Genomic DNA, 16,060 nt, shown 5'->3' on the forward strand with positions numbered 1-16,060 from the left:
CAATACATGGTCCCCGTGGCTTTTCCCAAGCTTCAGAGAATAAATTTTGCACAGTGTGCTGGAGGCACCACCAAGATTAAAGCCTGAATACAACAGTTCATCTAAAACAGCCCTGTGTGAAAAGTATGTATCTCCTGCATTCCCCAAATGAAAGTGTATTAACTGATGATGAAGACTGGTTGGTAGTGTTTCTAAGATTGATTTTGGCTAGTATTTTCTGATGGGCAGTGAGGGTGTGATGTGCCAGAGGCAACTTTAAAGGATTTTTTTAGTTTCAAAAAGATAAAAGGAGAAAGACATCAAACTGAGTCGAACTTGATTCTTATAGCAACTAGATAACTAACTTATCTAGTTTCACTGCCAGGAGTGCAAGATGGAGGTGAATGACCCACTAAAAATGGTTTTTGCATTAGGCTGAGTGAGGAGGCCGCCCCTTTGTAGATAGAGTGTGTTTGTATGTGTGTGTACAGAGCTTTATTGAGATAAAGTTCACACACCATACAATTCACTCATATCAAGTGTATAATTCAGTGGTTTTTAGCGCACTACATACCTCTGTGATCATCACCACAATTGATTTCTTTTTATTTTTCCATATGTTTATTTATATTATTTTTGAGTTATAATTAACATACAGTATTTTATCAGTTTCAGGTGTACGACATAATGATTTGCTGTTTTTATGCATTTCATAAGGATAGTCAGTACGATAAGACTGCTATTATCTGTCACCACACAGTATTGTTGACTATGTTCCCATGTGTACATTCTCTTCTCTTGAGTTTCTTTATAGCTGGAACTTCATACCTCTTAATGGTCTTCACCTATTTCACCCATGCCCCATAACCCCTGCTTTCTGGCAATGACCAATTTGTTCTTTGTATCTATGAGTGTTTCTGTTTTGTTTGTTTCGATTCCACATATAAGTGAAATCATGCAGTATTTGTTTTTCTCTGTCTGACTTACTTTAGTTAGCATAACACTCTCCAGGTCCATCCATGTTACCTCAAATAGGAAGATTTTATTCTTCTTTTATGGCTGAGAAATATTCCATCATCTGTGTGTTTCTGTGTGTATACCACGCCTTCTTAATCTGTTCATTTGTTGATAGACACTTAGATTGCTTCCATATCTTGGCTGTTGTTAGTACTGCTGCAATGAATTTTTCAAATTAGTGTTTTGAAACTCTAATAGTATTTTTCAAATCAGTGTTTCAGTTTCCTTTGGATAAATCCCCATGAGTGTAATTGCTGGATCATATCATGGTGATTCTATTTTCAGTTTTTTTTAAGACCCTTCATACTGTTTTCCTTAGTGATGGAACCAATTTACATTTTCTTCAGCAGTGTACAAGGGATCCCTTTTCCCCACATCCTCACCAATCCTTGTTATTTGTTGTATTTTTGACAGTAGCCCATCTGACATGTGATAAGGCATTTTCTCAGGGTGGTTTTGATTTGCATTTTCCTGATGATTAGTGATGATGAATACCTTTTCTTATTGGCCATCTGTATATTTTCTTTGCAGAAATGTTTACTCAGCTCCTTTGCCCATTTTAAACAATTTGGTTTTCTGATATTAGTTATATATGCTAAGTCACTTCAGTCGTGTCCGACTCTGTGTGACCCCATAGATGGCAGCCCACCAGGCTCCCCCATGCCTGGGATTCTCCAGGCAAGAACACTGGAGTGGGTTGCCATTTCCTTCTCCAATGCATGAAAGTGAAAAGTGAAAGTGAAGTTGCTCAGTCGTGTCTGACCCTCAGCAACCCCATGGACTGCAGCCTTCCAGGCTCCTCCATCCATGGGATTTTCCAGGCAAGAGTACTGGAGTGGGGTGCCATTGCCTTCTCCGATTAGTTATATAAGTTCTTTATATATTTCTGTATCGACTCCGTGTTGGATATATCATTTGAAAATATCTTCTCCCATTCAGTTGCCTTTTCTGTTGATGGCTTCCTTCACTGTGCGTTTAGCTTGATGTAGCCCCATTTGTTTCTTTTGTTTTTGTTGTCCTTGCCTGAGGAGACTTTTCCAAGTTGACAGTGTTTTGAACTTTGTCTCTTCACTATGCAAGGCCTGACTTACCAAAGCTGCCAAGTCAGCTCTAGGTGAGTGATCGGTCCCCTTGCCTGGCAGCAAATGTTTGTTTAGACCAGAGGTTGGCAAATCTTTTGTGTAAAGATCAGAGAGTCAATATTTTAGGCTTTAAAGGCTGTAACTACTCAACCCTGTGGCTGTAGCAAAAAAACAATGTATAAATAAACATTGAGTGTGGTTGTATTCCAATGAAAATTCCTTTTCCAGCCTAGGTGGCAAGGCACATTGGTCTTGCAGACCTTAGTTGTAGATCCCTGGTTTAGACCATTTCTGGTGAACCTATAAAAAGTAGACTGTATTAATATGTTCAATATTCAAAATAGTTACTCAACATGGTCTTGCTTTAAAAGCATACCAAACTCTACTTTTCCTTAAAAAATTAAAACTGGCAGGACGTTTAAAAAACTACACCCTCTAAAGCAATCAGGCTTCCCTGATGGCTCACATGGTAAAGAATTTGCCTGCATTGTGGGAGACCTGGTTTCGCTCCCTGGGTTGGGAAGATCCCCTGGAGGAGGGCCTGGCAGCCCACTCCAGTGTTCTTGCCTGGAGAATTCCATGGACAGAGGAGCCTGGCGGGCTACAGTCCATGGGGTTGCAAAGAGTTGGATATGACTGAGTGAATAACATTATAGCAGTCAGAGACTGTCTTATTAATGTTAGGAAAATGTAAATGCGTTCTGTTTATGTACTAATAAAAAAAGTGGGGCCCATAGCAGCATCAGCTTAGAGCTCCAGCTGACCTCAGCAAAGCATTTATAAAGTCTGCAAGCAAGCAAGTAAATGCTTTAAGAAACAGATGAATAAAGCTCAGTCAAGAGCATTTATCTTCCAAATACATGACTCAGGACATATGTTTTCTTGCCAGACATGTAGTTAGATTATTTCAACTGTTACTGAGGATTATGAACCATTTTTTTCGTTAATGAGAAAATAGCTTTACATTCAGGTCAAAATTAACAGTTTTCTGCAATCCTGGTCCAGGTTGTTCTCATTTTCACTCAGCAATCTGACAGAAAAATGGAATAATGACTCTGAATAGGTTGTGTGACCACCTGACCTGCTGTCATTTTGGCAGAAATATTTCAACTGGTTCCATTTACTGCTCCTGACAAGCAGGGGGCTCTTTGTTGTATCAAAGCCTTTGAGATACCTACTGCTTCAGGCTTTCACAGATTAGATTAACAATGCTTGAAAACAGACGTGTAATCAATTTCCCCTATTTTCTCCCTAAAAATTGTGCTCATAAAATACCACACAGAGAATTAGTAGACAAAAGGAGACGTCTAGCTCTTGTTTGGGCACAAAGGATGGAACTAGTGTTTCCATGAATATAGACATGAATTTCAGATAAATGACAGGTACATTTTTAGTTTCAGTATGTTGAACACACTATTTGGAACACACTAATACTAAAAAATTCTTCATTCTAAATACTTTTTGGTACATAATTATATTAAAAGCTTATTTGGTGTTTATCTAAAATTCAAATTTAACTGTATACTGAATCGTGTTTTAGTAAGTGCAGAACTATGATTTCTGCCATCTACTATGTTTTATATTGGGTACTACTAAAGTTGAAAAATGTAAATGCTTCTACTAGGAAATTTGTAAAAAAAAATTAATTGAAATAAAGTTGATTATCAATGTTATGTTACTTTCTGGTGTACAGAAAAGTGATCTAGTTATAGATATTATTTTCAAATTCTTTTCCAATATGGTTTATTACAGGATATTGAATAAACTTGCCTGGGCTGTTCAGTAGTATTGTGGTGTTTATCCATCCTAAACATATAGTTGGCGTTTGCTAATCTCAGATTCCCAGTCCATGCCTCCCACAAGTCTGTGCTCTATGTCCATGAGTCTGTTCCTGTTTCATATTTAGGTTCATTTGTATCGTAATTTAGATTCCACATGTAAGTAATATTTTATGGTATTTGTCTTTCTCTTTCTGACTTACTTCACTTAGTATGATAATCTCTAGTTGCATCATGTTGCTGCAAATGGCATTATTCTGTTCTTTTTCACGGCAGAGTAGTATTCCATTGTATGTATGTTCCGCGTCGTCTTTGTCCATTCATCTGTTGATGGGCATTTAGGTTGGTTTCATGTCTTGGCTATAGTGTGTAGCCAAGGGTTCCGTGTATCTTTTGAATTATAATTTTGTCTGGATATATGCCCAGGAGTAGGATTGTGGATCATATGGTAATTCTATTTTTAGTTTTTTCAAGGAACCTCCATAATGGTTTCCACAGCAGCTGCACCAATTTACATTCCCACCAACAGTGCAGAAGGGTTTCTATTTCTCCACACCCTCTCCAGCATTTGTTATGTGTACTATCAATCTAGTCTTTCATGTGTGTGTGTGTGTGTATAATATGCATATGACAGAAGCTATGATGTCTTGAATATTTGAAAGCACTTCAGCTCTGAACTGTCATCTCTACCATTAATTTCCAAATACGCTGCCTTAGTTCTCCTTATCCCATATTATGGGAAATGAGTATTTTAAAAGTTTCGCCAAGATCATGTAGTCTCCGTTCCTATAGCCTCCTGCTCTCCCTCCCTTCCCTGACGGATCCTCAACCATCCCTCTGGTTGTCACTCTTCCTCTTTCTGTGCTGTTTCTTAGATGTCTCCCCTCTTACTGCACTCCTTCAAATGCCACCAGCACAACACTGTTGTACGGAGTCGACTTTTACCGAAGGTTAGAAAGCTGGTGGGGATGAATCTACTCCACAGCACAGGATGGGAAGTCTTGACACTGGGTATAGAGTATCCTGTTCTTAGAAGTTTCCTTCCATCCCACAGACCACAGGAGCCTGGCAGGCTATAGTCCATGAGGCTGCAGAGAGTTCGACACAATCGAGAAACTCAGCACATATTTATCTATCATCTCTACAGCTATATATAAATCTTTATCTGAGAAAAAAAAGTTACCAACTACTAAGAGAACCAGCAGAAACTTTTTTTTAATTTAAAAAGGTTTTTAAATTGAATGATTCTTTAAACTCTATAGTGCTTTATAGTTATCAAAAGCTTCACAAACATGGTTTAGTATAATCTAATAACCCCCTTTCCCCTCTATTCCTATATTGCCCCTTCCCTTTTCCCACTCTCCACTTGTAACCACTAGTTTGTTCTCTGTATCTGTGAATCTGATTCTGCTTCCTTCAGACATGGTTTAGTATAATCTAATAACCCCCTTTCCTCCCTACCCCTATATTACCCCTTCCCTTTCCCGCTCTCCACTGGTAACCACTGGTTTTTTCCCTATATCTGTGAATCTGCTTCCTTTTTATTTCACTAGTTTGTTGTATTTGTTAGATTCTACAGGTTACTCATATCATACAGTATTTGTTTTGCTCTGTCTGGCTTATTTCACTTAGCATAATGTTCTGCGAGTCCATCCACATTGCTGCAAACGTCAAAATCTCATTCTTTTTTTTTATGGCTGAGTAGTATGTGTGCTACATCTTTATCCATCCATCTGTTGATGGATGTTTAGGTTGCTTCCATTGTAAATGATTGTACAATTATTGTAATTGTAAATTACAATTGTAAATAGCTATTGTAAATAATGCTGCTTATGAACATTGAGGTGCATGAATCTTTTCAAATTAGTTTCTGTTTTTTTGGGGGGGGATATATACCCAGGGGTGAAATTGCTGGGTCACATGATAGTTTTATTCTTAGTTTTTGAGAAACTGCCATACTGTTCTCCACAGTGGCTGCACCAATTTACTTTTCCACGAACAGTGTATGAGGTTCCCCTTTTCTCCACGTTTTTGCTAACTTTGTTACTTGTGTTCTTTTTGAGGATAACCATTCTTGTAAGTGTGTAGAGATGTCTCATTGTGCTTTTAATCTGCATTTCCCTAATGACTAGTGATGCTGAGTACTTTTTCATGTGCCTGTTGACCATCTGCATTTCCGCTTTGGAGAAATTGCTGTTCAGTTCTTTTGCCCATTTTTCAATTTGATGTTGAGTTGTATGAGTTATGTGAGTTATGTGTATACGTTGTATATTAAGACCTTATTGATCACATCATTTGCAAGTATCTTCTCCCATTCAGTATGTTTTCTTTTCATTTTATTGATGGTGTTCTTTGCTGTGCAAAAGCTTTTAAGTTTAATTAGGTCCCATTTGTTTATTTTTGCTTTTATTTCCTTTGTTTTAGGAGATTGATCCAAAAAGTATTACTGTGATTTATGTCAGTATGCTCTGCCTATATTTCCCTCCAGGAGTTTTATAGTATCTTACATTTAGATCTTTAATCCATTTTGAATTTATTTTTGCATGTGGTTTGAATGAATGGTCTAATTTCATTCGTTTACATGTAGCTCTCCAGTTTCCCCAGCACCACTTTTTGAAGAATCTGTCTTTTCTCCATTGTATATTCTTGCTTCTTTTGGCAAAGATTAATTGGCCATAAATAGGTAGCTTTTATTTCTGACCTCTCTATCCTATAGATAGATACATAAATATTTGTCTGAAAAAAAATTTATGTAGATAGATAGATATACCATCTATCCAAAGAACCAGAAGAAACTCTGAAAGTACTGTGCACTTTCTCTTTTACCTGAGGCGCACCATTTATTCCTGCTTGAGATTTCATCACTAGGCTTGGTGAAAGAACATTTATCTCATCTCCTTTTATGCCCTCTTTCCCCCAGTCTTCCTCACCCTGATCTCAGAGACCTTGTTTTAAATGAACTCTATTCCAACCCTAAGATTCATGACTTTGGGATTCTGCCTGAAGTGCCCTTTAAAACTTCTGCAAAGTGCTGTCTTATTTTATTTTATTGTTCAGACCTATCTCCCCACCTCCCCTGGTCTCCTCTGGCACTAATGGATCCCTCTCCCGTGCTCTTGTTTATTTGCGAGTCCCTCTCGGATCTTCCTGCAAGCAATAGATCATGTGTAATTTTCCCTCCATTTGCTCATGACAGTGGCAGGAACACAGTAGGCGTTTAATAAGTATTTGTTTACTGCACTGCCGAACTGCTGCATGGAGGTATCAATAGACAGATGCAGTTTCTCTCTTCCTTTCAGCCTAACCCTAACAGTGGGATCCAGCACTGTTCAGTATCACAAAAAGATTTTGCCCTGAAAGTGAGTTGCTTTCAAGCAATCTGATTTTCGAGAGGAGCAAGAGAGGAGCAAGATCCTGGGGAGATGCTGCCTTCATAGTCGTAAGATACTTGTGGGTTTCCACTGGAGGAGATGAAAAAGGGCACATTTAGTGCTTGTGCAGATTACACAGAGTATTTGATCACACTGACTGTTCAGTCTCAGTTGCAATCAATGAACAGAAAGCAGCGGACCCTCTAAATTGGTGTTGGGATCAAAATATTTTTCTCAAAAATTTTTAGTACATTTTGACTTCTCCATGGCAGATTTTTTTTTTTTTTTTTGATGCCAGGTAATGCCTGGAGAATCCCATGGACAGAGGAGCCTGGCAGGCTGCAGTCCATGGGTCGCAAGAGTCGGACACGACTTAGTGACTGAACCACCACCACCACCAATGACTCATCACCATTTTATTCACTCTAGTTTCACTGTCATTTATCTTGAGGCAGAGCCAATTGCTTGTTTGCCTCTGCTTTTGTTTCATTTTTGGAGCTTATTGTTAGTATCTTACAGTAGTTCCGATCCATAACAAAGAGAAATAATGATCTTTAAACATTAATGGAAACTTCTTTTTTTTTTTTCACTTTCACTTTTCTTTTTAATTTAATTTTATTTTTTAACTTTACAATATTGTATTGGTTTTGCCATATATCGAAATGAATCCACCACAGGTATACATGTGTTCCCCATCCTGAACTCTCCTCCCTCCCCGTACCATCCCTCTTGGTCATCCCAGTGCACCAGCCCCAAGCATCCAGTATCGTGCATCAAACCTGGACTGGCGACTCGTTTCATATATGATATTGTACATGTTTCAATGCCATTCTCCCAAATCATCCCACCCTCTCCCTCTCCCACAGAGTCCAAAAGACTGTTCTATACATCAGTGTGTCTTTTGCTGTCCCATATACAGGGTTATTGTTACCATCTTTCTAAATTCCATATATATGCGTTAGTATACTGTATTGGTGTTTTTCTTTCTGGCTTACTTCACTCTGTATAATGGAAACTTCTTATCTCCCTCTTTCTATCGTACTTTTCTCAGGATAGTTTACTGTCCTGGGTTTAGTGTTTATGATTTTCATGAGCACTTTATACTAATACCACCTGTAATCTATATGTAGCTAGTTTGTGTTTTATTTGAATACCACACAATTCATGTCATGGAAGTTATTTTTTTTATAATTTGCTTGTTTTCAAAATAGTCTATTTTTAGGATATTGTTATGTTGATATAATTCTAGGGAATTAATTTTATTGCTTTGTACTATTTCATTGGATACATTCATCACACTCAATTATCTATTCTTAAGTTTATGGGCTTTTGGACTCTCGTTTTCCTCTAATGGAGAGCATCAATACAATATTCAGGTACGTGATTTCTTGGACCATGTGCAGTAGTTTCTTTAGGTTATGCACCTATCGCTGGTCATGGCATGTACCCACGGTCTCCTGTTCTGAGACGCTGCCCAACTGCTTTCTAAGGTGGCCTTACTCTGCCTTTAGCCGTGTGTGACATTACCTGTTCCTCTGCATCCTGGCAGCATCTAGTGTTGCCACTTTGGTTGGGGAGGAAATGACATTTCATTATGCGCTTCATTTGCACTTTCCTGATTATGAGGCAGATTGCATATCTTGTCCTGTTTTGTTTTTGCTATTTCTGTTGCTCATTCTGTGAATTTTCTCCTTACATAACTTGCTAATTATTCCAGTTCTTAAAGGCTGCTCTATATGGAGCCCTTGAAATATATATATTTAACTTAAAAATCCTTTTTAAAAAATTTGTGTACTGCCAGTGTCTTCTCCCCAACTCTGAATATGCAGGGCATTTCTCCCATTGGTGGGTTAACGTAGTGGTGATCTCATTGTGCGATATTTTCTGTTTGCCTCTGTCTCTCATAAGGCTCAGCTGATAAAGAATACACCTGCAGTATGGGAGAGCTGGATTCGATGCTTGGGTTGGGAAGATCCCCTGGAGAAGGGAATGGGTAACCACTCCAGTATTCTGGCCTGGAGAATTCCATAGACTATATATTTCATGGGGTCACAAAGAGATGTGACTGAGTGACTTTCACTTTCTCATAAGGCTGTGAATTCAAGTGAGAGCAAAAACAGACCTTTTCATTTTTATTTCCTTGGTCCCTGGCACATAGATGGTACCTAGAAAAATTGCTTGAGTTGACTTGAGAGTGTCAATTTAATATGGATGTTATTGTAAATTTGAGGCTGTACTTAAGGCTTTCAATTTGAGGAGTTTCTGTCAGCCTTAGTTATTTGATATATACACATAATGTACATATGAACATATGCGTATATACATACCAGGGATGCCCTGCAGGCTCAGTGGTAAAGAATTTGCCTGCAATACAGGAGGTGTGGATTTGATCCCTGGGTCAGGAAGATCCCCTGGAATCTTCAAGGGGATTCAATATTCAACCCACTCCAATATTCTTGTCTGGGAAATCCCATGGAGAGAGGAGCCTGGCGGGCTATAGTTCCTGGGGTCATAAAAGAGAAGGACGTGGCTTAGTGACTAAACAACACGTTTGCAACCAAAACAAATTAGACCCTTTTCATAACCTTTAAAATAGGGCTTCCCTCCATTTCCAGGCAAAGAATTTTTCTTAGAACAAAACTAAGGTTGAAATAGGTTAATATATTCAGATGCGATTTGAATAACAGATGCATCTCTATTTCTGGTCCAGAGTTGTTGGGGAGGCAGGAGGAAGGGGGGCGTGATCGTACAGTGCTTTGCCATCTTCACAGCTCATCAGTATCAGCAGCTGACACCAGCAAGTGTTTGCCAATTAGAGTCTGTCGGCTAACCCTGACCTTGTCGTTACAACCATTGCTCTCTCGACCTCTGCCAGCTTGACACATGGCACCAGGCTCCGTGGGCAGCTGGTACTTTGGACTGGAATGTTCTGTGAGTTGTCTGGCATTACTAGTGAAATTCCTTATTAGTGTTACTGTGTCATGATTTTGACATTGACAATGCTGTCTCCTATCTTCGTGTTTCTTCTTTCATATCACGGTAGTATGTTGTAGTTGATGTGACTGTTTATAATATAGCAGGAGATAGATGTTCAAGTTGCTGTGGACTGATGCATGCTCGACTTAGAATTACTCCAGGAAAAGTTGATTTTACTGTAACTTTATGTAACAAGAAATCATTTGAGTAAATTTTGGGTTGGAGGAGCATCATGAATTTAATAAGGAATTAATTTTTGTTTAAGATGTAACTAAACTCTGAATGTTTTGAAACATACTGAAATACATTTGAAATGTATTGAAATGTATTTCAAAATGCAATTCTAACTCCTTAACATATTCTTAGCTATGCATTAGGAGAGCAAAAATCAAAAGCCACGGTTCTCACTTCCCCACCTTGGCCGTTCTTTGAACTTCACTGCTTTTTCTCTTTCTCTTTCTCCCCCTCTTTCCCTCTTCCACCCTTCACTCTTTCCTAACCTGGCATTCAAGCATTCCTAGGCTCTTCAGTTGACACTTTGCACTCCACTTGTGAAGTTTCATTCTGTGCTTTTCTCTCCAAGGGTGCCCTTTGAAACTGAGCTTTGTCCCCAGTAGTAGCTGGAGATAGGACCGTAGTTTGTGGTGCTGTATGTGATTACACTGGGCGTTGGGTATATTGGGCCTGGGACGATGGCATACTGAATGGGTACCGAATGTTCTGGCAGCTTCTGTTTGTGAGGCGTTGCTCATGCAGTCAGGGTCACATTACCTAGGTGCCAGTGAAATGGGACAGAGAGAAAAGGATTTATCTAATCCACCATGAATGCATTCCAGAGTGATTTGATTGTTTTTCTATGCCTTCTAGCAGGTGGATATGTGTACAGATGAAATAGCTAGCGACCTTTTTTATTTTGGTTAATAAGGATAGAGGTGGTCTTTGTCTTGCAATTTCAGGCATTTTTATTCTTCTAGAGTTTGTCAAATTGGGAAGATTAGTGTGTTTTCATTGCCTTTTAAGCTTGTTCCCCCAGGGTAGCACAGCTGTAACTGTTCCCAATATATCCTGACTATCGTAAAGGCCTTTTTATCTCAGAGGCAAGGGAGCAGTTGAATACTAAGTTTTTATTCCAGAAATTCAGCTGTTGTGACCTTCTATAAAATTTTGTCTTGACTTCATTTATTTTCTGTCTGGAAGTTATATATGTCACGACTTGAAGGTTCTTTGAGATGATGTCAAGTTACTATAGAAATGTGTTCAAATTCTGCAACAAGTGCATACTTCTTGGAAGATCTAATAACACGCATAGGTCTGATTTCAAATCCATTGCGCTTAGCCTGTAGATGGCTTTTCTCCAGGAACTGCACCTGTGGGAGACTTTTCACCTTCAGTAAATCCCAGTCTCCAGATGGCAGCTCCTTCAGTGGGTAACCAATCGAAGGACGAGACGGGGCTCGCTGAGAGCGCATCTCCAGCCTACTCCTTTCTCTTGAGTCCAGTCTCTTCATTTCCAACTGGCCATGTCGCAAGTTACATCTCTGAGAGGCATCTCTCTGAGAAGCATTGTAGGATATTGGTTAAGATCACACTGCCATGGCATCAGAAAGACCTGGATTTGAGTTCCAGGTTTACCATTTACTTGGCGTATGGCCTTGTGAGATGTTATTTAACCATTTTTGAAAATTATTAAGACTTTATTTTTTAGAGCAATTTAAGGCTCGCAGTAAAATTGAGGGGCAGGTACAGAGATTCCCACATACCCTCTGCCTTCACACATCCATAACCTCTCCTATTTTTTTTTTTTTTGAATGGTTTCTTTTTTTTTTTTTTAATTTTTTTTAAATTTTATTTTATTTTTAAACTTTACATAACTGTATTAGTTTTGCCAAATATCAAAATGAATCCGCCACAGGTATACATGTGCTCCCCATCCTGAACCCTCCTCCCTCCTCCCTCCCCATTCCATCCCTCTGGGTTGTCCCAGTGCACCAGCCCCTAGCATCCAGTATCGTGCATCAAACCTGGACTGGCAACTCATTTCATACATGATATTTTACATGTTTCAATGCCATTCTCCCAAATCTTCCCGCCCTCTCCCTCTCCCACAGAGTCCATAAGACTGTTCTATACATCAGTGTCTCTTTTGCTGTCTCGTACACAGGGTTATTGTTACCATCTTTCTAAATTCCATATATATGCGTTAGTATACTGTATTGGTGTTTTTCTTTCTGGCTTACTTCACTCTGTATAATAGGCTCCAGTTTCATCCACCTCATTAGAACTGATTCAAATGTATTCTTTTTAATGGCTGAATAATACTCCATTGTGTATATGTACCACAGCTTTCTTATCCATTCATCTGCTGATGGACATCTAGGTTGCTTACATGTCCTGGCTATTATAAACAGTGCTGCGATGAACATTGGGGTACACGTGTCTCTTTCCCTTCTGGTTTCCTCAGTGTGTATGCCCAGCAGTGGGATTGCTGGATCATAAGGCAGTTCTATTTCCAGTTTTTTAAGGAATCTCCACACTGTTCTCCATAGTGGCTGTACTAGTTTGCATTCCCACCAACAGTGTAAGAGGGTTCCCTTTTCTCCACACCCTCTCCAGCATTTATTACTTGTAGACTTTTGGATCGCAGCCATTCTGACTGGCGTGAAATGGTACCTCATAGTGGTTTTGATTTGCATTTCTCTGATAATGAGTGATGTTGAGCATCTTTTCATGTGTTTGTTAGCCATCTGTATGTCTTCTTTGGAGAAATGTCTATTTAGTTCTTTGGCCCATTTTTTGATTGGGTCATTTATTTTTCTGGAGTTGAGCTGTAGGAGTTGCTTGTATATTCTCGAGATTAGTTGTTTGTCAGTTGCTTCATTTGCTATTATCTTCTCCCATTCTGAAGGCTGTCTTTTCACCTTGCTAATAGTTTCCTTTGATGTGCAGAAGCTTTTAAGGTTAATTAAGTCCCATTTGTTTATTTTTGCTTTTATTTCCAATATTCTGGGAGGTGGGTCATAGAGGATCCTGCTGTGATGTATGTCAGAGAGTGTTTTGCCTATGTTCTCCTCTAGGAGTTTTATAGTTTCTGGCCTTATGTTTAGATCTTTAATCCATTTTGAGTTTATTTTTGTGTATGGTGTTAGAAAGTGTTCTAGTTTCATTCTTTTACAAGTGGTTGACCAGAGTTCCCAGCACCACTTGTTATAGAGATTGTCTTTAATCCATTGTATATTCTTGCCTCCTTTGTCAAAGATAAGGTGTCCATATGTGCGTGGATTTATCTCTGGGCTTTCTATTTTGTTCCATTGATCTATATTTCTGTCTTTGTGCCAGTACCATACTGTCTTGATAACTGTGGCTTTGTAGTAGAGCCTGAAGTCAGGTAGGTTGATTCCTCCAGTTCCATTCTTCTTTCTCAAGATCGCTTTGGCTATTCGAGGTTTTTTGTTTTTCCATACAAATTGTGAAATTATTTGTTCTAGCTCTGTGAAGAATGCTGTTGGTAGCTTGATAGGGATTGCATTGAATCTATAGATTGCTTTGGGTAGTATACTCATTTTCACTATATTGATTCTTCCAATCCATGAACATGGTATATTTCTCCATCTGTTAGTGTCCTCTTTGATTTCTTTCACCAGTGTTTTATAGTTTTCTATATATAGGTCTTTAGATTCTTTAGGTAGATATATTCCTAAGTATTTTATTCTTTCCGTTGCAATGGTGAATGGAATTGTTTCCTTAATTTCTCTTTCTGTTTTCTCATTATTAGTGTATAGGAATGCAAGGGATTTCTGTGTGTTGATTTTATATCCTGCAACTTTACTATAGTCATTGATTAGTTCTAGTAATTTTCTGGTGGAGTCTTTAGGGTTTTCTATGTAGAGGATCATGTCATCTGCAAACAGTGAGAGCTTTACTTCTTCTTTTCCAATTTGGATTCCTTTTATTTCTTTTTCTGTTCTGATTGCTGTGGCCAAAACTTCCAAAACTATGTTGAATAGTAATGGTGAAAGTGGGCACCCTTGTCTAGTTCCTGACTTTAGAGGAAATGCTTTCAATTTTTCACCATTGAGGATAATGTTTGCTGTGGGTTTGTCATATATAGCTTTTATTATGTTGAGGTATGTTCCTTCTATTCCTGCTTTCTGGATAGTTTTTTATCATAAATGGATGTTGAATTTTGTCAAAGGCTTTCTCTGCATCTATTGAGATAATCATATGGTTTTTATTTTTCAATTTGTTAATGTGGTGTATTACATTGATTGATTTGTGGATATTGAAGAATCCTTGCATCCCTGGGATAAAGCCCACTTGGTCATGGTGTATGATCTTTTTAATGTGTTGTTGGATTCTGATTGCTAGAATTTTGTTAAGGATTTTTGCATCTATGTTCATCAGTGATATTGGCCTGTAGTTTTATTTTTTTGTGGGATCTTTGTCAGGTTTTGGTATTAGGGTGATGGTGGCCTCATGGAATGAGTTTGGAAGTTTACCATCCTCTGCAATTTTCTGGAAGAGTTTGAGCAGGATAGGTGTTAGCTCTTCTCTAAATTTTTGGTAGAATTCAGCTGTGAAGCCGTCTGGACCTGGGCTTTTGTTTGCTGGAAGATTTTTGATTACAGTTTCAATTTCCGTGCTTGTGATGGGTCTGTTAAGATTTTCTATCTCTTCCTGGTCGAGTTTTGGAAAGTTGTACTTTTCTAAGAATTTGTCCATTTCTTCCACGTTGTCCATTTTATTGGCATATAGTTGTTGATAGTAGTCTCTTATGATCCTTTGTATTTCTGTGTTGTCTGTTGTGATCTCTCCATTTTCATTTCTAATTTTATTGATTTGATTTGTGATATGTTCATTGTAATACATGAACCTATATAGACACATTATAATCACCCAAAGTTGATAGTTTCATGGTCATACACTCATACACAGTGTTCCCTTATTATTCTTTTAATGTCCATATCATCTGTAGCGATGTCACTTTAAAGCATCTCCCAGATCAAGAAATGGAACCTTAATCTCAGAAGCCCTCCATCCTCCCTTCCTTTGAAGAACTCATTGTGTACAGAGCTGCCCACCAGTGTTCATCCTGCCCACCAGTGTTCATCCTCCTGTAAGCATCTACTCACATTTACTTTCTTATCCAGGTCCAAAACTTTGGAGCAACCATTGACTCCTCTCTTTTTCTCTCATACCCCACATTCAGTCCATCAGCCTCATCATTGGTCTGAAAGTAGAGTCTGTCCAGTTCTCACTTCTTCCACAGCTATCGCCTTGGTCCCAAACCCATACTTCCTTGTCTGTGCAAAATTATTGCCTCCAACCTGCCCTCTTTGCTGCCCCTTGTTCCCCTAAAGTGTATTGTCTTCTATTTTTAACTGTAAATTTTATTCTTTTGCAAAGTTTCAGATTCCCCTATACCTGTTCTTTCCCAGGACATCTTGTCATAACAAATCAGTTTAAATAAGCCAGTATGATTAGCATCTATTGCCAAATAACTCTCTGTGCATTTGAAATAAGAAAGTAGTGACAGTTCCATTGTATTTTTGCTTCAGGCTAACAAAGGATTCATTATAGCATGTTGATAGCTGATATTTCTGATTTTTTAAAACTGAGGTATGCATAATTAAAACTAAAAATGTTTAATAGATATATTCTTTTCAAAGTTTTTACTTTTTTATTTTAAAAATGTCAAAGCTGCAGAAAAACTCGAAGAAATGTACAATGAACATCAAATAATGTTCACCTAGATTCACCAATTATTTAACATTTTGCCATATTTGCTTTATATCTCTATCTTCACCATCATCATCTATCATCTTCATTTTTGTTGAACCAATTCAGGGTAAGATGTTGA

At 38.3% G+C, this 16,060-nt stretch overlaps 1 protein-coding gene across 6 annotated transcripts in view; it reads left to right on the forward strand.

The window, feature by feature from the left end:
* Positions 1–16,060, forward strand: part of MLIP (muscular LMNA interacting protein) — a 286,739-nt gene that overhangs the window by 77,180 nt on the left and 193,499 nt on the right. The window contains exon 1 of one of the 6 annotated variants that reach the window (XM_055571773.1): positions 8,230–10,158. The exons of 4 other annotated variants lie outside the window; for them this stretch is intronic. In XM_055571773.1, coding sequence (XP_055427748.1) covers positions 10,111–10,158 — 48 coding nt within the window. In that variant the 5' untranslated portion in view covers positions 8,230–10,110. Of the gene's footprint in view, positions 1–8,229; positions 10,159–16,060 lie in introns of those variants that run through there. One more of the 6 variants, XM_055571772.1, reaches the window with a different exon arrangement.

This window comes from Bubalus kerabau, chromosome 3 (genome assembly GCF_029407905.1).
Source record: "Bubalus kerabau isolate K-KA32 ecotype Philippines breed swamp buffalo chromosome 3, PCC_UOA_SB_1v2, whole genome shotgun sequence".
Taxonomy (NCBI): domain Eukaryota; kingdom Metazoa; phylum Chordata; class Mammalia; order Artiodactyla; family Bovidae; genus Bubalus; species Bubalus kerabau.